The sequence below is a fragment of the Anneissia japonica genome, unplaced genomic scaffold, assembly GCF_011630105.1.
Source record: "Anneissia japonica isolate Jap-2015-1 unplaced genomic scaffold, ASM1163010v1 scaffold199_len4679917_cov187, whole genome shotgun sequence".
Taxonomy (NCBI): domain Eukaryota; kingdom Metazoa; phylum Echinodermata; class Crinoidea; order Comatulida; family Comatulidae; genus Anneissia; species Anneissia japonica.
The window spans coordinates 4,429,675-4,455,220 of NW_022686322.1; the positions used below are offsets into that span (position 1 = coordinate 4,429,675).

Here is a 25,546-nt window from a genome sequence, read left to right on the forward strand (position 1 = left end):
TGAAGAGGGTTAAACACAGTACCTTAAGGTACTGTCGCTAAATGAAAATTTTAATGACGTTATGGAGAAATCATAAAAAAATATATATATATTATATAAGAATTATATTATTATAATAAAAAATTATCTATCATAGTTTAGAGTAAACCTGTTAGAGGTGGTTCTCATAGCTGTTGGTTGTTTACTGAATAAAATTAGAAATATAAAGATATTATGTTACTAAAAATATTAATGAATAATGAAAATAATAAATATGGAAATATCCCTTACCAAACGAAGTTGTCCTTCATTATCCATGCAAAGACAGGAGGTTGGAAAAACACAAGCAGTTCCATTGAATACCAGGTTACTCTCACAAGCACAATCTTCTGATCCACTATATAAAGGATCAATGGAACATTCACTGATAAAATTACAGCATTGTGGATTGCCAGGAGCAAAATCCCTGTTACATACTGTAAGAGAAAAAAGGATAGTTGTTTAGAGAAGATTGCATGAAAGCCAACATAGTGACAATCTGGATAACAAAACAGTATGCTATAAATAATCCCTTAGAAAATAGTAGCATGTAATAATTCTATTAAATTACATATCTATTGCATTTTTTTTTATCCAAATTCAGGAAAAGTGATAGCATTTTTCTTCATATTATTTTTTTTTTTAAATCATTAATTTTTAATTGTATTTACATCCAACAGAAATGCACTTGTCAATACAAGGTGTAATGTTGCTTTATAAAATAAAGCTATGTTTACAATAAAATAATTTTTGCTAAGCTGAAAAGAAGCTTTAACTTGGTCAGATATCACTTTTGCATACAGTACATAGTAAGTCCATCGCCAAACAACATTTCAAGATTTTTTCATGTGCATGGTTAGTTTAAAGCGTTGTAGAGATTAATATATTTTCTTTGACAAAAAACTTTTGTATGCCCATATATAGTCATGGGTCTATATATGGTCAATGTGATGTCATCATGACCATATTTAGGCATGTCAGATATTTTTGTCAAATAATTGACGGTAGTACCATATGCTCAGGGAAATTCAAACGGTTTGCACTAGAATTTTCTGCTAAAGAAATCATCATGCGATCAACAGAACTCGCTTGAATCTGTAACCTTTTTGTATCAGCGTACAAGCGATATAACTAAGCATGTGTATCTCTCAAGAGAGTAGGCTTATTAATATCTACAGTGTATTAATAAATAACGAGTAAAAGTACTTACTTGGCTGAGTTGTTGGAGTGAATGCTGTAGAGAAAAAGATAATGGGTTACAAAGAATTAATTCATCAACTTCATAAATTGTGTTTTTCTTTCATATACGATTGTATTACTGTATGATGTTAATAATATACTCTCTCACAATACATTAGGTATAAATCCAATAACATTATGATTGAGTAGAAATGAAACATTGTATTGCAATTAGCAACTCTCGCGAGGTTGTGAGGTACTGGGGCGTGTCCAGATATATGCAGGAGGGGGTGCAGAAAGAAAGAAGGGAACTCCTGTATAAATAACATAAGTTTAATTGACTTGGAGAACAGCATTCTGTCTTGTAAACCTCCCATCTTTTGAGACTTAAAAGCAAACAATAATGTTAGCCTGAAAATTATTCTCATAAATGACCCCCAACCCCTGAAGTAGAAAAAACAGCTGCTGACTATTTAACCAACATATGTACAATTTTTTGACAGCTAAAAATGCGGTCTAACATTAAGGGTGGTGAATGGGGGGGGGGGGTGGCAGTCCAGATGTCGACGGCCATCAGCCCCTATGGATTCCTCCATGAGTATCATTTAAATAATCAATCTGTGAAGCCCAGTCGGCCAAATGCTGCAAGTATTGCCATATATAACCGAATATTCTAAAGCATTATATTGAATAATACGTCTTTAACTATAATTTTAGAAAGACCTTTGCAAATGAAAGTCTAATTACTTCTTAAAGAAAAACATGAGCCAAAATAATAATTTTGTTTATAATGTTAGAGCAGGTAAGATAGGCCTACTGGTAAAGAATATGGTATTAAAGAATGGTTTATACAATACAAAATGTTGTGACGGATGTACAGACATTCCTATTCGTCACATATTAATTTATATTAGTGATTAATATTGCCACTTTATAATATATTTTATTTCATTATATTTAGTGAACATACACGTTTGTATCATCCACACTTGCTGAAGTGGTACGTTCCACTTACCTACTGCATACTAAATACTCTGCTTCTTCTTTCATTGTACTGAACTAACATAATTTGAATAATGAAGTCTCACATGTGTGGCTTTTGTAGCTTGACAATCCTCGTCCAATATTTTGTAGATTCGTAAGATTTTTTTTAATGATATTTTAACAGACATAAATAGGAACTCAAAATATGCCAATAATGGCAAGACAAAAAGAATGGTGCTACAATATATTTCTTCCAGAGCTGAGCACGCGTAAATCGGCACAAAAATGTTGTCCTTACTCAAATTAGAATATTATAGACCGTCTTAGTCAATGAGGCAAAGTGAGTTGTATGGAAAAGTACATTTTCAATGAAAAAATAAAGTCTGTTTATTGCTTGAATACAAAACATATATAATTTGTTTCACCATGGAGGAATTAGTTTTTCACAATAAACCTTTTATGAGAAATAAATTTAGGTTATTATTCTTCTGAATGCAACAGAAACATCTTAATTATAAAAGAAACAAGGAGTATACACCACTTTGGCTAAATTTGAAATGAACACTTCCGAGAACCTGGCAACTACCACTGAAGGACACCACTGGGGGAATAAGGTGTAAAAATGGGCAGTTACGCCCCCTTTTCCCCCAGTTTTTAAATATTAAAAAATCTGTATCTCACCGTTCCCCAGTTTTTCGTCAAACAACTTTTTTCTGTCTTAGAAAAATCAGTTCTACAACATATCAAAAAATTTTTTTCCTCCGGAGCCTGACTTAGGAGGTTCACTTTCAAAGAACGTCGAAAAAAGAATGAGGACGTTTGTTAGGGAGACGGTTCGTACGTAGCGCCCTGGGTCGGACTGTTCCATTTATTTCGAAGGGGTGTTCCGTTTGGGAACAATGGCAATTAATCGGTTTATCCAGGTAAGTATTCACGAAATAGACTTGCTAACAACAAGGTGTTCTGGCTAGATGTCACCCAGTGAAAAGTTGCAAGACGTTGGTTGTGCTATTTCAAATAAACCCAATAAAATTATGTGCTCCCAGGTGATAGGAAAAAATATAAAACATTTCAAAAAAGAAATGTATTATTTATGTGTTATTGTACTCTAGAGAAGGGTAGTTATTTCATCCAGCGATAAACTTTATATATTTAATATGTATATACTTTATGAAAAAATAAATTATTATGACTTACTTGGAATAGGCTCACAGGCACAGCAACGTTGTCCATCATTGTAGTCCACCAACTGGAAACCCTAGATTATTATGAAAAGTGTAACGTAGGCATAGTGGTTATTAACAATTTTATACAGGATACAGCAATTATTATATCATTATCATTATAATAAACATTATTATTATTATTTTTATCATTATCATCATTACAATTTTTACCAGCCATATCGGTTGAGTAATTTTTACTGACTGACAATGACAACAACTTCTTTATTGGCCTAATTACCTAATTATGAGGCATTGTTTAAGGTGTGAATATTATCATGATACTGATAGGATTTTTCAAATAAATATCATCATTATCATTATTGTTTATTTCGAGAGTAAAAACAAACACTATTTACATAGTAATGCATTGTGATAATATATCAATTATTTACAAAAATAAAGACAGGTAAATTTAAAGTAAGAACAATTGCACCTACAGGTTCACAAGCTGAGTTGTCTTTGTTACATGCCAAAATTTGCACAACCCTTCCTTCAGTGCAAATTTGATTAGTGCACACGTCTTGTACAACCATACCATCCTGAAATTAAACAAATCAGCAGTGACGTTGTCATATTAAACAAAGATATTGTTCATTCACGCAGGGCGTATACATATGGGCGAGCTAGGGCGATTCCATTATTTTTCTTTTATTTTATGCTCGAGAGATAAGTTTCAAAGGGAACTTTGGCAATTATCGGTTTATCCAGATAAGTATTCACGAAACTAGTTGATAAATACAACATATACAAACAAACTATATTTGTAATTCCTTTCCTGTTTCTGTAATTCTTAAAAAATGACTGTGTAATTGGTCATCTTTAATTTTAAATAAAAAATATTTTGCATGTTTTAGACCTAATTTGCATATAATATGAATATATACGTAAGAGATATATTTGTGCCTGTGACAGATGTATGATTCAATGTGTAAGAGAGGAAGGTATTGACAAAGGTTGTGATGTTTAGTCGTTGTAGGCAAAATGTAAATATTTTCAACCTGCTGGAATTTTAATTTTGATATGAACTCTTTTTTTGAAGCAGTATTTTCCTATGCTGTATGTATATTTGTCTTTTTATTTTACTATACATGACTTACTTTATTGTGCAGTTCAGATGTTCCTTAATAAATGTACTGTTGAACATATAGGTGTCATAGCAGAGAAGAAATTATTAGGTTAAACATATTTGTAAGTAAATGTTAAATTAAGTGCAATATGTTGTAAATAAATCTAATTTTTATAATTATATAGAATTTTTATATCAAATCTGTATGTCAGAATTTGTTAGTAATTTTTAATTTACTGTAATTTTATTAATGAATGAAAGACAAACAGCACTATTCAGACTAAAAAATTAATTTTTTCCACAAGCTTTTGACCATGCAGTGGTCTTCATCAGGTAAATGTGATGATGAAGACCACTGCATGGTCGAATACTTGTAGAAAAATAAATTAGTTAGTGTGAAAAATGCTGTTTGTCTTTCATTTACTGTATCATCTAGACTAACACGGTTACCCTATGTATTTCATCATGATGTAATTTTGTGCAATTGACGCAATGCTGCTATGTCAAATTCTGATGTCGTTATTTGAATAAAACCAGAATATATATATATATAGATACAGTGTATATATATATATATATATATAAATCAGTAGGTAGACGCAGACAAAATAACCTGCTACGATACTTTGACTTGTAAGAGACATAGAAATATTTTATTTGCGAAATTTTCGGCAACTCCTGTTACCTTCGTCAGCGCATGAGTATCAATACTCATGCTGCTTAATACATAATATATATATATATATTTATATATATATATATATATATATATATATATATATATATATATATATTCAGCTTAACAACTTACAAAGGAACATTCAGGTGTAGTACTTGGGGGAGTTGGAGGTATTCTAGTTACAACACCTGTAGAGGAAGTAACTGTATGGGAAGTTGTTGTCCCAGGTGATCCAGTTTGCCCAGTAGTCCCAGGTGGTCCTGTTCCAGTTGGTCCTGTTCCTGTTGTACCAGGTGGTCCTGTTCCAGTTGTACCAGGTGGTCCTGTTCCAGTTGTACCAGGTGGTCCTGTTCCTGTTGTACCAGGTGGTCCCGTTCCAGTTGTTCCAGGTGGTCCCGTCCCAGTTGTCCCAGGTGGTCCCGTTCCAGTTGTCCCAGGTGGTCCCGTTCCAGTTGTCCCAGGTGGTCCTGTTCCAGTTGTCCCAGGTGGTCCTGTTCCAGTTGGCCCTGTTCCAGTTGTCCCACTTGGTGTAGTCGTGACTTGTGAGCAAAAAGTAAAAAATCCCCTTTTACTTTATGAATTTGTGAAGCTGCCTAAACTACAAACATTTCATTTTAATTTATGCCTTCACTATTAGCAATATAACATTAATTGTTAAAAATGATAGGCCCAATTATAACTATCTTGTATGTCAACAACAAAACAATATAACATTACATAATATAACAATAATATTATAGCATAATAACCAAATGTAAACTTTAGAGGGATGACTCTATGAGTTATTTACATCTTTGAAGTTTGCAACTGAGTGACTGTCTGAATTGAAATGTTCAGCTGCAGGTTTGTCAAGCTTTATGTTTTGATAGCTGATTATGTTGTGTTACAACTGAGGCCTAGAAGGCGAGGATGCCGTTGACTTAGAATGCCACCAAGCTGCATGGTGAATGTACATTGGAAAGGATTAGTTTGGAATAAAGCGCAGGATGCAACAGTACCACAAACTTAGTATGAGATCTTGGGACGACATCTAGTGAAGTTATTCTTGATACTGGTCCATGGGGATAAGAAGAATGATTGGTGCTGGCTCGTGCAGTGAACTCGACAACTTACCTTTGAAAACCCTCAAATAAGTTGTAAAGTATTCCTGTCATCATACAGTATATTATTTTACAGAAATATTATTTTCAAATATTTGAAAAATACTTCATTTAATTTTTTAGAATCTAGATATGTACACATTAAAAAATTTAGCACCATCATATGTGGAAGAGCCAAGCCAAAGGAGGGATAAGTCGCAATGGCAGTTTTCCAATAAATGCACAAACGTGAAATCGGTCATTTTTTTCGATTTATTTTTTATATCTAAAACATACATATTAAACATTTAACATTCATCCTACATTTACCTTTCTCTGATTTGTAATTGATAAATGCTCTAAAAATGGTATTTAAGAGAGCTTGTCCTAGCATACGGAAAAAAAAAATCTGAATTTCAAAGCCAGTTTTCTCAAAATACACTTACCAAATATCCTAACTTTTATTGCCCATAACTTTGCCATAAACTATCATATCAAAGTGATTTTTTTTTCGTTTTGAAGATAATAATGTCTAGTTTCATAAAAAGTACAAAACTCACTTTTGAAAATTTCAACTTATACCTCCTTTGGCTAGGCTATGCCACATATTACTACGAAACAGAAATAAAATGAAATAAATTAACTCACTGCAAATGTTAGTGCAAGTCTTGGTATGAGTTTCGTCACAATTACAAGATCGGCATTCTCCTTCAAACCATTCTTCTCCAACGGCATGTTGGGTATTATTCATATCCCTGCATGAACAATCAGAAGCAGTCTGTACGCAGACGTTGTCACGTACCTCATGTTCACAGTAGCAGTCCTGGCAATGATCTCCGATTTCACCAAGGCACTCTAGATTGCCATAACAATCCTCATTGCAGATACACTGTAAGCATACTAAACAAAAAACAATTACATATGTTTAAAGCAAAAATAAAATAATGCTTATAGTATCACTGAATATAATAAAATGGGATCATTTTGTGTCTGATATTTATTTATTTATTTTGTATTGTTAATGTTTTCAATTTTATTATTATGATCATTGTTATTATTACTATTACTATGTAATTTTGTATGTTTTATTGACACATGTTTGTTAGGATTTCCCATGAAAATAATATCTTTTGCTATTGGATTCCTTCGGGCGAGCACGTGGCTTTTCCTCAGTTCATGTCTTTGCTTTGTTTTGCTCAACAACAAAAATTAATTGAAACATGGAAGTGACTATAGATTTTTTATTTAGATTTAACTGGATTTACATACCTTAAAGGGCACCCTTCCTGTAATATATCATTTCATATCTGTTATTTGAAGCTTCGCAAATTCTCACCAGAAGGCGTTCGGGAACATTCTGTCTAGGCCTAAAATTGTTTAATTGGAATAAAACATCTACTTTTGCCCTACATACACAGAACTTACTTTTGATATCGCAGAGCAAAAACTAGTAAAGTAATTTTGTCATGCAGTAGAATCGGCTATCACTCATGACCTCATGTATTACTCATATATTTTATTGGACTTGTTTGCGAAAATTAATCCTGAACATTGATTGGTTGCCTGATCATGATCAAAGAAAGTTACCATCACTTACTTGGAAAGGTTGTAGGTGGTGGTGTGAGCTCTTTTATTGTCGTGTACCTTTCGGCCGTAGTTGGTTGTGCTGTTGTTGTTAAGATGCCTAAAATAAATACAAGAAAAAAACGGTAAATATATTTCTATATCAGATCACTTTATGGAATCTTTTATGGAATCAATGTTACTAATGGATTATCAGATTGAGAACTTCCTGTCTAAAATTTATTTAATAATTTACTGTGTTCTGTATTCATTACTATATAAAATAAAATTTCAACAAAGGCAAATCCTAATAAATTCCTTAACATAGAAATGCAAGTAACTTACCTAATGGACAGCCATATAGCTCTACTGTCATGGTCATACGTCCAACCCATCCATATGGAATGACTTGAATGACCTGAGCTTGGACTACTGATGAAAACCGCACAGAAGTAGTGTCAGTGACATCAAAAACCTGAAAAGGAAAATGCATAATATACAACACTTTATTATTTATCTATTTATTGCCAGCATCTTCCTATTGAGAAAATTAAGTCTCACACAAGGAAAGGTTTCGGTTAAAGTTTGGTTTTGTTGGAGTGAATGTATAAAGTGACTGTCTTCATGAATGTTTTCCATATGCAAGCATAGAATTTATGAAAACCTGACTACTTTGATGAAGAATGATGCTGAGCTCATTTTATACTTTAAACTCTGGTCGAGTCTTTTTTTGCCAGAATAATAATGCAAAAAAATCTGGATCTAGAACACTTAATACACTTATAATTATATGATACATACTGTACCTGCATTATGTAAATTAGCCTACTGTTTAAAGTAGCACTTCAAATTAAGAAAAGGGCATGGCCCCCCCCCCTATGTTTTTGCATATTTAAGCTATTTTTGCATGTGAATAGGATATGTGATCATAGTGTGATTTTTGCAATTTGATCCCCTCATAGATTGTGTTCTGTTATAAAACAAAAACCCTTGTTTCCAATATGTTGTCTAGCCTATTGTTTAAAGTGGCACTTCCAATGAAAAAGGGGGTGTGGCCATTTAAAAAAGGATGTGTTCATTTTTAGGCTTTTCGTCCTGGATACATATTTTGGCACACATCCTAAGTTGTTCCTTGGGTTTAAATTAGTCTATATCAGTGAGATATTCCGTCAAAAATTAAGTGCATACAAATCTTAGTCCAATAAGCACAAAGTCAAGCATAGAAAGTATAATTGTTGTTAGTCATTAAAATCGTTATTAAAAAGGTTAAATACCCAGGTTATATATTAAAATGTAGCGACTATGTACTGGTTTATGAAAACATATATCACAGAAGCAATTACGCATATCATTACCTTATCCAAAAGTGACTCAGCTTCAGCATTAGGGTTCAGTTCCTTGATAGTTGACAGGCTATCTGTACTATCTCCAAACATCACTGTGAACATAGTCACTCTGTTGAACTCATCCCCGTTTACAGAAATCTCAGTTATGTCTTTGGGCTCATCAAAGGTGATCTGAAATAAAATGGATTTAATTTATATTTACTATCATAAGCATTGTATATTATACACAAATATTTCTCTTCTTGTACTTGGAATAATATCAATAATAAAAATAATTGTTCCGGCCATTTCACGTTTAATGTAGCATTTGATGTTGCTACAAGAGAATGGGCCGATTCTAAATCTGTGCATGCACTGATTCTCACAAAATAATGATTGTGTACTTGACTTATATACTCATCTGAATGTGGTCACAAGTGAACACTTATATGGAGTTATCATTGGTTCATAGAAATAAAGAGAAATTTCCCCCTCCAGTTCCCAAAAAATGTATTTTTATGCTACATCAAACAAGACCAAAGATGCAGTTAGATCAGCCTATTATTACTTTGTATGAAATATGATCTTTTATTACTTTAGTTTAGATTTCTTCTATTATATATCTGTCTCTTATACTTAAAATGGAGGTTCAGTGTACACACTGTCTCTTATACACATATATGTGTGTGTATGTGTGTGTGTGTCTCCCTGGTGCATGTATTAAATATGATATGTGTGTGTATGCAGTGTTATGTGTATATTGGTATGTATTATATATTAATGCTTGCGGTACACTACGTAGATAGTTCTGAGAAGAACTTTTGTTGTTGGTTGAGAATAATATATTCCAAACCAGCAAAAACAGTTCCTTTCAGAACTATCTATGTGGTGTACTGCAAGCATTAATATATATTATTACTTCACCATGCAAACCTTCAAACAATATTTGGTATGTATTGATATACACTTACAGATTTACCATGTATGTGTTTGTGTCTTTCATTTTTATGCTCATGTGCATTATTAGTTTTAAGTTTAGGCCTATGTAGGTATACTATTATTAGCAATAATTTTTTAGTTTAACATGAAACTTTAGTTAATTTTACTGTGCTAAACATACATCATGTTTAATATACTTTTGATTTGAACTGTATTTAATTTTAAATATCCTTTGCCAACTTTGGTTTGTCTTTTTTCTTTCGTTGACTGTTCTGATTGCACAAATTCCATTAAGAAGCGCTCCACGGATGAAAAATTGTAGTTACAAATAAATAATAACAACAAAAACAATAATAATAATGATAATAATAATAATAATATTATAATAAATACATGTAAACATCATTGTCAGTTCAACAGAATAGAAATAAAAATATAACATCCAAACAATTTGATTCTCAAAAAAGAGAGAACAAAATCCAGCTAGGAAAACAAGTGGGTATGTTAAGCATTAGTTATGTATTTTTTGGTTAAAGTTACAAGCTGGAAAGGTTACAAATTGGGAAGGTTAAAATTTAATTTTGTTGTGAGGTACAACCACAACTGAAGTAACAAAGTCACAGGAAGCATATGAGCTTATGGCTTTAGCATATTCATAAATTAGTTTGAATGTTACATTTACATACCCTTATAAACTCATTCCTATTGCCCGCAATACCGGCATTTAAAGGCATCCATGGAAGAGAGGTAGGTATACCGTAGACCGCATCAGGGTTCAGGGAACTTTCCAGACTGGAATACTCAATATTAGAGTAGTTACCACCAGCCAGTAGAGGGTACCGACATTGTGCTACAAAATGAATAGTCATAGTTAGAACAAAATTTATTTATTTTTAAACTATAATATAGTTTCTATGTTTTTTCATGTATACACCATTTTTGCAAAATTGAAATGAAATTTTCCGCGAACCTGGCAACTACCACTAGGGGACTTTCAGAGGCCTAGCTAGGAATTTCATGTGCGTATTTACCAGTGTTTGTGCACTGTGACTGGTGTACAACCTTGTGGTTGTAGAGGCCTAGGAGTCTTCGAAAACAAAAAAAGAAAATAGGGGTGCATAAAAACTGCAATGTTTTTTGGTTGTCAAAGTACTCAAAATATTAGAGATGTGTCTGGAAAAACGAAATTTGCTTAGGCTAGACTACTGGACTTCTCCCCAGTAAAAAGTTGCGGGACGTTGGTGACGCTGTTTCGAAATAAACTCAATAAAATGGTGTATATGATATAATCAGGAAATGTTGAGCATTTTTTTATTGAAAGGTATAAATCATAATGTTGACTACTATCCACACTATCAACTTTTGTAAGCAAAATGTGCGTGAATTGCCCACATGATGTCATACCATACCAATACATAGGCACGATGATGTCATATCATACCCATATATGGGCATATCACAGTTGTCACATTAAAATTTGACTACGTAGATAGAGCTAAATGCGTGTTTTACCTCCATGGTTAAAACTGGACTAAATCGTATTTGTATGTCACCTGTAAAAATCTAATAATTCACTAATTTTTTTTTTTTCTCATAATGGTTAAACATAATTAATTGATGCACAAATGAGTTACTAAAGCAAAACCATAGAGCTATTAAACAACTAGAGTGCTGACTAGGAGATGAAGCAATGCAGATTTGTGTATCAGTACTCAACAAGATATTCCCCATAGGAAAGCGCCACCTTCAGGCTTAGTATACATATTACAACCTTAAAAAAGACCTCTGTTCAATTTCATTAACTATCATTATTATTAATAATAATAAATTATTAAACTAGCCTAGCCAAAAAGAGGCCAAGTAGAGTGTCTGATTTAAAAATAAAGTACTTGAGGAACGAAAATTTATATCATGTATGGTAACCACCACTGTAACGCTCGAGCTTCCAACACGTGGGTAACTAAGCTGTACTCAAAGCTTTCATGGTTGAATTGAGGGCGGCAATGAAAACGATGCGTATTTTGTTTGGCTGGATCTATGGCAGCCATCTTGTTAAGTACACACACACAGCTCTGCATATTTTGAACACTGAATGCATTGGAATTTGCTCTATGAGCAGAGACCCTGTTGGCAAGCTATTTGATTGCTGATTGATTTAGAAATCCTATCTATTATCACAACATGTTGGAAAACACTGTGATGATATAAGTTCCTTATTCTTACTAAAAAAAAAAAACAAGGTTGCCATGAATATCACAATCAGAACTAGATAAATATTTCTGGGCTAGGCCTAAGTTACTAGAGCCAACAGTATTAGAGTGACCATGGAGGTATACCTCCATGGAGTGATAGTGCTGGTAGTAGTACTATGTGCTTCAGTGTGCACATGGTCAGATACACACAAGACCATAATCTTAACAAGCACTATATAATGTGTATTAAACTCAGTCCAGACCATCAAATTTTCTTTGACAAAAAAAAAAAACTTGTATGCCCACATATAGTCATGATGTGCTCATATATGGTTATGATGAGCCTATATATGGTCATCATATGTCTATATATGGTTACTATGTGATATTTGGGCATGTCACATGTTTTTTCAATCAACATTTGATAGTCTGGTGTCAGAGCTTTGCAAAGAGCTGGATAAAAAAAAACCCAGAGACACAGATGTCTTCATCCTTCAGTGTACACATACAGTACTGGCAAATCTGGTATACTGCTGTCAATAGATTATTTAATACTGAAAAGCTATCCAAGAAACTTACGTTCAACTGTTGTTACTGTTGTTTCAGTAACAATAGTGGTAGTACTTGCAGTTGTAGTAATTGTAGTCGTCTGAGTAGTAACTAATAAGATAAGGTAATACTATATTGTTACAAAATTATATAAATATAACATATTATTGCAACAGTGGTGGATCCACTGAACAAACTCAAAGAGTTGGAATGTAGGATTTAAAGTTCCATTCATGGCAAAACTTCATTTTTTTAAGAAAGATTTGACTTTTAAATATGTTGGAAAGATTTATAAATATAATACGAAATTGCTAGTTTAAAGACCCAAATTTGAATTTTTTGTGTTCCACACAAAAAATAAATGAGGATGAATGTTAATATAATATAATATTTTGTTGGAATTATTTTAAACTTGCTAAAAAATTTTGACAACTAAACAAACTTATCTCAATCAACCGCAGTGTGCGAGCGAGGCACAAAAACTAATCTCATTAAAAAGGGTGCAATTTACTTATTGCTCATGAGTATCGGCAACGTAAACCATTCAGTAAATGAGATTAATGATGTTTTTATTTAATTAATTGTGGGATGAATTGTAATATCTTAGCATTAGAGTTTGTGGCATTGGCGAGCGGAATAAAAAATAAAGAATGCGGTGGGTTCGTGAAACAATTACCCTGCCTACCTCGGACGCTAGACTGATAAAGTACACACAAAAAGCAGCTGGTGAGAGCATTCCAGTGGATGCGATCTACAACCTCTGAATTTGCCTAGTAACAAAAGTCTTCAAGAAAATGGTAATCTCCTATGATAAATAGTCTCTGCTTATCATTTTTTTTAATCATTTAGCGTAAAACTAACACTTATGCCAATATTTTTTCATGGTTTATAGTAATTAAAGTAATGCTTATGCATTTTTTTTCTGAATTTATTTTGTGAAATTTTGCCAGCAATGGGGCTTTAAGCATTTGAAATGTGGGCATATAGAAAAATGAGCCACATTTCTTATACTGTAAACAGCATGAAACTAACAAAGAAGTTCTGCAACTAGTAGAAGAGTGGACAATCCTAGAAAATAAGGAAGTGTTAACGTCAGTACATTGGGCGCATAATCAGAGGATAAAAATTTAAAAATTGCTCATGCATTAAAAGGAGATTATATAAAAATATTTAAAAACATCATGATGATAATAATGATGATGATGAAAATGATGATAATGAAGTGATAAATACAATATTGATAATAAAAATTAGCCATAACAAATTGTTGTGTTGTCCAATTAAAAAAAAACTAATGTAGTGATAAATACAAAATCGATAATAAAAATAAGGCATAAGAAATTGTTGTGTTGTCCAACCAAAAAAAAAAAACTAATGAAGTGATAAATACAATATTGATAATAAAAATAAGCCATAACAAATTGTTGTGTTGTCCAACTAAAAAAAAAAAACAAACTATAGGCTAATGCCGGTAACAGGCGTAACCTGTCAGGCGTCGGCCAATGTGATTCTATGGAGAATGCAACGGCACAACGCACACGCAACGGAGCTTTTTAAAAGACAATCCATTCAGGCTGCCATTGAAATCAGCAGACAGGGTCGAGTTGCATCACAGGGTGCGGAGTTGGATTTGTCGTCAAACAAGGCAGTGAGTGCCCAGCTTAAGTTTACGTTGTACTTCCCGACCATCACTCACACCCTTGGACAACAAAGGGCAATTATCTATAGTTAAAATATCTAATTTTTCAAAGCTTTAAGCTCTGTCCGATACTATGAAACTTTATGCAACACATTTGTGTGCCCATATATGGACATGACGATGTCATATTACAGCCAAATATGGGCACATCACAGTGATTCACATAAAATTTGATATTATGAACAAAGCTTAACAAGTTGCATTTTCAAACACCTTACAAGTGTCTTAGTATCCTTAGTAGAAGTATAGGCTTCTCCTTGGTAATATATTTTCAAGGAAAGTCAACCTCAGATTTTTGGAATTTTGGGTCAGCGGAGTTGGGCAAACAATAATGATGTAAGTTATGATGATGATAATGCTGGTAATTAGGATTATGTTATATAACATATATGGCTACACAACAAGTGGAAAATAAACCACAAAGTATAATGAAATAATAACCATCAATCAAATTATTTTTGCCGTAAAGAGAAAACAGGTACTTACCAGTTGTTGAAGATATTGCTGTTAAAAGAACAAATTTTTTTTACATGAAATATTCGGAAGTGCTGAGTACATTGGTTTTAATGTATACTGTAATATAAATATATATATATATATATATATATATGAGATATGATGATATATGAGATATATAAAAATGTGTACCTGATAAGGGCTTCAGGCCAAAATCATTTCTTTAATAAAATCTGACAAATTTATAATTTGTTTCCAAGTTTTGCTTTGATGTGGATTTTTGTTAATGGATTTGTTTTTACATAATTTCTTTTTCTAATGACCGCAAACTTGCAATTAAAATAAATAATTATTATTAAAATATTTGCATCCAGATAACAGACATACATAAATACATAGCTTTCCCAGTGAACTTACAAAGTGGGCATCCATATATGGAGACAGTGTAATTTGCATCCATACTATCAAGTCTAATTCCAACGACATCAGTAATACCGAGATCTTCAGTGGTGTCAGAGTTTGAAGAAATCAGGTCTGCCAAAAAGAGCTTTGTTGCTCCCTAAAAAAGATTGTTAAAATGTTTCATAATTTAAATAAAAGAATATTTCATTTTTGTAAACAGATTTGTTTTAACATTTCTTTTTTTAATGACACAAAACTAAAATATATAAAAATGAAATCATACATTTTTATGTTATTTACTTACTACTTCTATACAGCCATTGTTTAATAAATAGAATATGTTTTTGTGATTGATGATATTTTTTGCAATTAGTTGAATAGTTATTTAATAGTCATCATATTTATTGTATATGAAATTGTAAATAGCAATATTCTCAATCTTGTGCCTGAACAACTGAATTAACCCTGAGATCGAGATCGAGTGGCAGCCTGAGCTGCCCAATCTAGAGCCGCCGCAAACTTAGTCGGGGGCCAGCGCGCACAAATCTCGCAAGGCTCAGCCTTGCTACACGAGCGACACAACGGGCACTCCGAGTGCCGGTCGAGCTTAACACTCGGTTTAGGGCCCCCACACGCCGAGCACAAAGACTTGCGAGCGGACATGCCGATCGAGACAACAATAAATAAAGGATATCTTGTCAAGTTGAAAATAAATCCAAAGGCAAAATAAGAACAGAATAGCTTGAAAAGACTGCTAGTAATTTCAAAGGCTGGGTGTATCCAACTTCGAACAACGTCGAAAAGGGAATGAGGACGTTTGTTAGGGAGGCGGTTCGCACGTGGCGCCTGGGGTCGGACTGTTCCATTTTTTTTTCGAAGGGGTGTTCCGTTTTGGGAACAATGGCAATTAGTCGGTTATCCAGGTAAGTATTCACGAAATAGACTGTTAATGATAATTATTTGTAATTATTAATGATTCTTATATGAACTTTGCATTTTTGTAATTTTTATGTGTTTTTACATGTTTTTTGAATTGGCGCGTTATAAATTTCTGCATATTATTATTATTATTATGTCTCTCTACTGCAAGCTCCTCATTTGACCCTTGAGATGTATTTTGAGCATTCCTATACTCCAATTTGTTGGGCGTATTATGAAACAGCGCCATCAATGTTTGAAGTCTTGCAAGTTTTCACTTTCACTTCACTTTCATTTCAAATTTGGTGTATACTGAATGAATAAATAAAAGTCCTCTCTATGCAAATAAAGCCTGGTTTTCTTAAAATCTCTACACTGTCGCTACATTGCAATTGTTTTACTGTGTAGCAGCAGTCCCCTATGCAATCGGGAAGGCTCTCCGATTCGACCAACCGATCAGCATCACCACAACCGGCGATAGCGTGTAGCAATTGTATGGAAACCAAGCTTACACTGTGGCTACAGTGTTTTCGGTGCAATTGCGTTGTACTGCGTAGTAGCCCCCGATGCAATCGGGAAGGCTCCCCGATTCGACCAACCAATCAGCATCACCAAAATCTATCGGTGATAGCGTGTAGAAATTGTATGGAAACTAAGCCTAAAGCTCTCTCCAGATTATCAGATTTTCTTTGTTTTTTCTGTCGTATGCCCATATATCAGAGAGGTTGGCATAAAAATCGTTCGGCAGGCCAAAATGACTTTCTGATTTAACACCGAGGGCCGGACCCAAATTTGTTCTTTCCAGTGTGCTTTCAAAAAACTTCAAGCACTGCTTTTACATCACTTTATTCCCAGTTTTAATATTACTTTTTACATGATCGGTGTCGGGCTGTAAAAAACAAGGTTTTTTCTAGCCAATGTTGCTTGGTGGGCCGCACACATAGGCTTTTTAATTCATATTCGCGGGCCGCAAAGAAATAGCTGTCGGGCCTCCCCCCCCCCCCCCCGCCCGACTGGGACCGACAAGGGTCTCCTGTCGGGGTCCAGGGGCCAAACTCTTAAAAAATTGTGTTATTTTAAGTGATAAAAGATAGAGAGTTTTCACCATGTTAATTTCTATATTAAAACCTGTAACAAAAAAATCAGCCTGAACGCAATGTGTAAACAAGAAAATAAATTTGGTGTGAGATTTCACTCTTCCCTGGTTCCATCAACAAAGGGTAATGATTTTATAATCATGAACCGCCAATGAAAGTTTTTAAATAGGACTTAAAACAGGCATGTTGTTCTATTGGACGTCAGAAAGCGTAGGTAAATCATAAAGACAAAAAGTGTTTTTTTTTCGCGGTCACTTCATGGAAGGTGGTGGCACAAGATGTATCAAATGCACAGATTAGATTGGGAGAACAAATTGAACCATATGAGAGTGGAAGTTTAAGGAAGTGGTCGCACTGGGAGGTTAAACTGTACTATACCAGAGAAGAGTTAATTTACACTCTTCTCTGATTATTTATACCAAATAATACTGTAATAAATAATAATAATTATAATAATAATAATTCTGGATTTATATAGCGCCTCGTGTTGTCACAACCTCAATGCGCTTAACAACATAGAGAAGAAAATAAAACCATAAACAAAAGTACAAATGGACCGTTAATTAAACATTTTGAGTTTTAGTTTAGTTTAATTACAGTGTTATCATTTGCTACCTCGATACAGGTAACTGGAGAGTTACCATGACTGTAACAAAATGTTTTTTATTTCAATTTTGATCATTTCTGTACACACAACATTTGAGATTTCTAGATGACACGGGTCTGAGGCAAGGGTCACTCAGTTACTGGGTGAGCTCTGTTAATTATAATAAAAGGAGAGCGACTTACATTTCATATATTATATATATTTTTTAAATTACCAATCATTTATTACTATAATCAGGATATTTTTGTAAAACTTTGATTAATATGAGAGGGGGTCAGGACTCTGGTTGCCTCCTACTATACCACGCTCTGTGTAAATTGGCCTTCCTTTTAATCTATGCGATGAAGATTCAAATTAAGGCTTAAGGGGTTCAGTGGTTTTCATTATTTTCTACTATTATTAGAAACTGAATATACTTATATAAATTTGAATCTGAGATATAGAAAAAAAATTAAGAAGTACTTACAGTGTCATCATCAACGTAGTTACCACCCTCCTCTGTAATGTACTCTATTCTGAATTCTGTTATGTAAGGGCTTTCAGGATCAGGTGACCTCTGAAAATCAAAGGAAGTGATCACTGTAGGTCCAGAAAATTCCACCTCAATGTACTGGTCACCATCATCAGCAGTTGGCTCCCAGTCTCTTCCATTGAATCTTCCAGACCCCTCTCCAGAGGTAAGGCTTGTTGTTGAGTAGCTTATACTACTGTCTGGAATCTCTCCATTCTCCATACCCAGTGGATAATCACATACTGAAGAACAAAAATGTTATTTGCATTTAATAGCTGAAGTTTGATTTTATTGCATAGAAGATACTAAAAGTATACTAAAAATACACCTAGTTAAAAGAAATGTAAAGTTTTAAAAAGGCCCCAAAAGTACCTCCAGTAAAACTCGCAAAAAATAGCAGTTCATACAAGACACAAGCTATTATAATTGTCAATGTACTTTTTTTGCATTAACATGTAGTGTCTATAAGAGCTAATTGTATACCATTCATATAGCCACCATAGGTGATCCAGTATCATGGTTACAAAGACCTGTACCAGTACAACATGGTCCATGAATCCAAATTTACTATCCTCCTGTTTGTAACCTAGCCGATATTGTGAATTTCAAAATGGCTGTCGTCAAAAATTTGCTTCTGCTCCTTGGATCATAATGTTTCTTTTTCACCTTAGTAATTGACATTTTATAATAATATAGTAATAATAATAATAATAATAATAATAATAATAATAATAATAATAGTAATAGTAATAATAATATTTATTTGAACATACACCTTAGAATCAGTGGCACTTAATGAAGATTGGTGCATTCTCAAGAAAATAGTATACAGAGGAATACTAAAAACTAAAAAATTGATTAAAATTGAGAACACAGATCAATTGGCAATAAACTGCACAAAAATTTAGTTAATACACATAGTTAATAAGTAATTAGAAAGAGAGCGAGAAAAAAATTAATTACATAATAAAATATAAAGGTTTATAAATGAAAGATACTCTGTAACACAGATCTCAAACTATATAATGTTTTATTATATAACATTTTATTAGTTTCAGGGCTGGAGAAAGTGCATGACTGTGTGACTGGCAGTCGGAGACATTGCGCAAATCACCTTCCTCGCTCCAAACCATTTAATGCTGGAGGCAAGTTAATTATCATGATTGGAGGCACAAGTTTTATTTTCCCCCCAGGCCTGCTTATTACTCATTATATATTTGAATAAAAAATGAATTAACCAATTACCTTCAAGTGTTGTTGATTGAGTAGTAGTTGAAGTTGTAGTGGACTGCGTTGTAGGAACACGGGTTGAGGGAATAACTGAAATTATAATAATTATCATTTCATTAAAAAACATTTAATAGACTGGGCCTCATTAATAATGAAACACCCATAGAGATCTGTCCATACCATCAACTATTCTGTGACAAATCTTTGTCACAGAAAATTTGATAGTATGGCCAGAGCTCAATTCTTGCATGTCTGTAACGCCTGAGCAATTCATCCAAGAGATACACAGTAGCAATTCTTTGAAACCCACATGAAAACACAATATATGCAAATTATTATGATTTTAGTATAATATAAAATTAATCAAAATGAATCCAGTTAACATTCCAGGATATGTACATAATGTATTCCACAAATATTTCAAGAGCTCTTGCTCTATATATATATAACAGTGTTCTCCCTAGGCCCTTGAAGCGTCACGGTACCGTGACGCTTGGGACTTCGTCACAGTGCACAATAATGCCGTGAAGAATTTTGTCGAATATGAATGTATTTACACCATCATATAAAGCTGTCCACGCTATCAAATGTTATGTGACAAAACCTTGTGACTTGCCCATATATGTGTGTATGATATGACATTATCATGCCCATATATGGATGTAATATGACATCATCATGCACATATATGAATGTGATATGACATTATCATGCAATTCACATTAATTTGGACCATAAAACTTTATATACAGGTAGATACTTACATTCCCCACAGCCATATAATTCCATCTTCAAGTAGATTCTTGTATCCCAATTGACAGGCACAATAACAATGGCATAAATATTCAAAAGAGGCTCAGACAAGTATATTCTGAATGGATCATTATTGTCATCGGTATAGACAACAGTGAACACCTGTAAATATAATAATTAATAAAATAAAAACATTACATATAATAATTGGTACTATTATTCTTATTAATATAAATATTATTCTTCTTATTATTTAAAATATAGTAGTACTACTTACTTTAAAACAAACACTTTTCACTTGCAACAAGTGTTTCATAAAAATTGGTGTTAATACTAACTATTAAAATATAATTAACATTGTTATAATAATAATAATAATAATAATAATAATAATAATAATAATAATGATAAATGATGATGAGGTCGTGCTTGTAATAGAAAATAATGGTAAACTAAATTTGTAAAATCTAAATTTTAAATAATTAATCATGTAAATAAAATTGCAAAATCTAAATTTTGAATAATTAACTTGTAAAGAAAAATGTAAAATCTAAATTTGGAATAATTAATCTTGTAAATAAAATTGTAAAATCTAAATTTTGCGCTATAGTGCCATAGATTAATGCCACTGATAAATGAGGTTGTGCTTGGAACTGAGAATAATTGGTTAAACTGAAAAGTCTAAATTTTGAATAATTAATTTGAAAATAAAATTGTTAAATCTAAATTTTCAATAATCATTTTTTAATAAATTGAATTTTAATGTTTAACTGTAATGTTTCTGTTTCGTGTTTGTTTATTATTTTTTATATTTTGCCTGCGTAAGCCTGTTAATTCAGGCTGTGTCATGGTCTTTGTAAAAGTTTCTTCAGTATATTTTATATGAATCAATAAAGAATGATCAAAACAAATTAATTTATATTATCATCATCAACATCATATTATTATTATACATATTATTATTGGTAAATACAGTCTTGATTTATATTATATATAAGAAATATAGACAAAGGATTTTTCACCCTATCAGTTAGTTAGGAGTAATATCTGTCTCTTATACACATCTAGATGTGTATAAGAGACAGCCTTAGAATCAGTGGCACTTAATGAAGATTGGTGCATTCTCAAGAAAATAGTATACAGAGGAATACTAAAAACTAAAAAATTGATTAAAATTATTATTATTATTATTTATTATTTATTGTTTGAAGGTTTGATGACGAAGTATAATATATAAATAATGCTTGCGGTACACCACGTAGATAGTTCTGAAAAGAACTGTTGTTGTTGGTTGAGAATATCTCGACGTTTCGGTTGACTTGCTTCAACCGTCTTCAGGAGAATAATATCTGTTATTATTATGTGTTATTATTATTATAATATTATGTTTATTATTTATTATTATTATTATAATTATCATTATTTATTAGTTATTATTTAATATTTATTAATTATTATTTATTTATTATTATTTTTATTATTTATTATTTATTTATTATTATTTATTATTATTATCATTAGTATTATTATTATTATTATTATTAAATTTCAGATATCATAACTAAACTATTAATTTTCTTCAAACGTTAACTTTTTCTAGGTTTTGTGGGAACACTCACATATTACTATAACAACAGCAATAATGATGGACATAGTAATAAAAATAGTAGCATATATTTGATAAAGTAACCTTGTCAATCATTTCTTGTGTACCAGTGACCTCTTGGTAATTGGTATACTCATTACGCTCTGGGTCTTGTGAGTACCTAATCTGGAACTGCGTCACACGGCCTTGTTCTATGTTGGATCCACCTTGAATGGCCAGACCGGAGATTTCTTGTGGAGAACGGAAAGTTACTTCGATATGTTCTGAGTTTGAGTTTCCACTCGGTATCCATGCGTTGCCACCGATGCGGCCAACTCCATTTGGATCGCTTGTGCCTTCTTCTCGAGATGAATAGTGGAGCTGACTAGGAAGAATTCTACGACTGGCCATACCCATAGCAGCATCACAAACACCTAATAATCAAATGTTATTTTAAAAATGATAATGGCTGGAAATTCTATATAATGCATTGCATAATCCCTATAAACTGTAAATAAAGGAAAACTAGAAATGCATAGCCTCCCCACAGTATGACATTGCTCTGAGAATTGATAAGTAGGAGTTTGGTTTGAATTAAATGATTAGTGAAATATTATTTATACTGAATAAGCTGAGATTTCAGAAGATTTTTCAGTGTAAAAGCACCTAAATGAAGATTATTCTCTACACACCCAATAAAATCCCTAGAGTGTGCACTTTCAAAAAGTTTTCAAATTGCAAAAAAGCTGTTTTACAAAATGGCCTGCATTTGAAAACAAAATAGAGCATAAAGAAGGTTTTACATACGTTCTGTTGTTGCTGTACTGATTGTAGTTGTTTGTATCGTTGTTGCTGCAAGAGAAGAATATATATTAGCAAACATATCTTTGGATATAGGCATCTTGACGTGAATCACATGGAAGATAACTCAATAAATGTTTAAAGACGCTATATGAGGAGAGGGCTTGGTTTAGGTAAAGTCAATGTATATATTAATGACTGCCATTTAGCTGTTTCTCATACAAAGGCATATATTTAAAACTAAGCCCTATACAGACTATCAAATTTTATTTGACAAAAACATGTGATATGCCTAAATATAGGCACAGCATGACTATATATAGGAATACAACAGTTTTTTTGTCAAATAAAATTTGATATTGTGGACACAGCATAGGGAATCTTAAGCCGGGCACACACTGCAGCCGACGGCCGATGTGATTTTATGGAGAACACAATGCAACGACACGCGCGCAACGAATCATTTTTTGTAATGAAGATCTGTTTGGACGACTACCAACAATCTGTGGACGACTACCAACAATCGGCAGACGGCGTTATGTGGTCTAGCGCTCACATGGAGCGAAGTTAGACTTGTCGTGCGAATGTCATACAACCATCAAACGACGCAGCGATGCCCAGCTTTATATTTCAACAAATACTTAGTTTTGTATTTACTGTACATCTATATTTGCTATATATTGGTAGATAATGATGTAGATTATACACATCATCTTTATCATCATCAACTTCAGCTCATATCATCTGACATTTGCTTGGTTTACTGGGAATATCAGTCTATAAAGCTGCATTCAGACCAAATCCAAATTTCTGGATAGGAATGATTACTGAACCGAATCAGTGTGTAAGAATAGGGACGCTGGTTTTTCAACACTTCAGAAACACTGTCCTAATTTCGTTCTGGATACAATGTGAATGCAGTTTATGAGACAGGCTACATTTTCGGATATTGAGCATTTTCAAACAATGTTAATATTCAGCAATGTCAACTTACTGGCAGGGCGACAGTAGCAGCATTCTCCGGCACCTGTATCATCAATAAGCTCTTCACCCTGTCAACAGATACAAAAAAGTGAGAATTTAAAAATATCTTACCAACCTTGAGAAACACTTACACATATGAAAACCACTTATTGATATTAATATAATAAAAAACAGGTTTCTTGAATATGTCTTTTTAAAAATAAAGGAGAATGATGAATGGCCACAACCTTTTCTTCATTTGGCCATATTTACATACTCCAATAAATAAAAAGGCATGCTTGACAGTTTACCAGACTGCTAATTTAATAATGAGGATCACAGCCAGTGTGAATGTAAGTAAATAATCAAATAAGCACTTCTCCTAATAAAAAGCTGCTCTTGATGAGAGCAGCTCAGATGAGACTTTTTTTATACCTTGTTGAGCGAACCCGCCTAACACAGATATTGATGAAAATTGACGATTTCGAATAAAATTAAAACTTTATTTTTGGCCGATTAGCGCACACGCCGCCACGAAAAATGGAAATTTCAGAAAAAAAAAAAAATGTTTAAAATTTTTTTTACACTCTCCGCTGCCTTGAAATTTTCAAAAATATGTATATTTCTTCCTAATTATATAAATTTGAAGCATCTAACCATACCATTTCACATTCAAAAATTAAATTTTACTTTTTATTGCATCCTCCATCTGCATGTTTTTGGCAAAACTATTTGCTAAATAAGAAAACAAAATTTTATTTCTATTTTTATTCTGGCTTCCTCCGATGATCTTTAAAAAAATAAGTACGCGAAACAAGGAATAAAAAAAGTCTCGCCTCAGCTCAGTCGGCTAAACTGGTGTTATCCACTGTGTGTGCACTAAACCGTGGAGATCTCTAGGTCCCCAGTTCAATTCCCATCGCTGCCTCTCCACTGTATTTCAGCTGAAGGGCTAAATGCAAGTTACGATAGTGCACCGACTGTCAGATGAGTCTTTTAAGCTGTTGGTCCTGTGTGCATTATGGCCCATGTGCACTTTAAAGAATGCAGTATACTCTTCAGAAAAGAGTAGGGGATTGTCTCCCGGTGTACTGTCCAAGCACCACCAGAAGGACCTCACTGGAAATAAGTCATCTTCAGACTTTCGTGGGTTATCCTTGGTGTTTACACCAAATAAATCCAATCAGAAATATATTCTATATAAGTGGTGTGGTATTAATCAAAAGTACATATTATCCAATGTGCCTTGATGATTCATATCATCAACATATTATTAAATAACAGATTTCTTAATTATTTAGAATCATTATTTTATAACACACAGAACCATTTTAAAAACACAAAAATTTGTAATAATTAACCTCTGCCCTTGAATAAGCATCTCTATCAATTATGCACAACACTGCAGCTTCCAAAATCATAGAAATGCTGCAGCATATTATACAAAATTATATACCGACTATATAGATTCCCAGCATTTGATTGGTTTGGCTGGGCAATAGTTCCAGCCATGCCCTCCTAGCCTAGCCTAGCTTTTCCTTTTACCCTCTCTAAAATTTCATGGTATGTAGTAATGTACAGTAGATTATGCTAACCTATTATTGAGGGCGTGCTTCTACTAATTTAATCAAATCTGACCTAATTTGATGACCTGGAAGCTGACAATTGCTCTGCTGGACACTGCTTATTCGTAGGCTAGGAATATCAATTGCAGAGTGTTCCAGA

At 33.0% G+C, this 25,546-nt stretch overlaps 1 protein-coding gene across 1 annotated transcript in view; it reads right to left on the bottom strand.

The window, feature by feature from the left end:
- The window catches only part of LOC117114763, an 88,437-nt gene that overhangs the window by 55,652 nt on the left and 7,239 nt on the right, over positions 1-25,546 (bottom strand). Inside the window, exons 9-27 of the mRNA XM_033258457.1 lie at positions 23,853-23,910; positions 22,865-22,909; positions 22,163-22,491; positions 20,484-20,634; positions 19,735-19,809; positions 18,445-18,731; positions 15,372-15,513; positions 14,985-15,002; positions 12,830-12,910; positions 10,745-10,908; positions 9,150-9,311; positions 8,140-8,269; positions 7,829-7,915; positions 6,880-7,131; positions 5,285-5,691; positions 3,845-3,946; positions 3,379-3,439; positions 1,229-1,252; positions 271-455 (exon numbers count right to left, since the gene is read on the bottom strand). Of these exons, the coding sequence (XP_033114348.1) occupies positions 271-455; positions 1,229-1,252; positions 3,379-3,439; positions 3,845-3,946; positions 5,285-5,691; positions 6,880-7,131; positions 7,829-7,915; positions 8,140-8,269; positions 9,150-9,311; positions 10,745-10,908; positions 12,830-12,910; positions 14,985-15,002; positions 15,372-15,513; positions 18,445-18,731; positions 19,735-19,809; positions 20,484-20,634; positions 22,163-22,491; positions 22,865-22,909; positions 23,853-23,910 (2,760 nt within the window). The remainder of the gene's footprint in view (positions 1-270; positions 456-1,228; positions 1,253-3,378; positions 3,440-3,844; positions 3,947-5,284; positions 5,692-6,879; positions 7,132-7,828; positions 7,916-8,139; positions 8,270-9,149; positions 9,312-10,744; positions 10,909-12,829; positions 12,911-14,984; positions 15,003-15,371; positions 15,514-18,444; positions 18,732-19,734; positions 19,810-20,483; positions 20,635-22,162; positions 22,492-22,864; positions 22,910-23,852; positions 23,911-25,546) is intronic.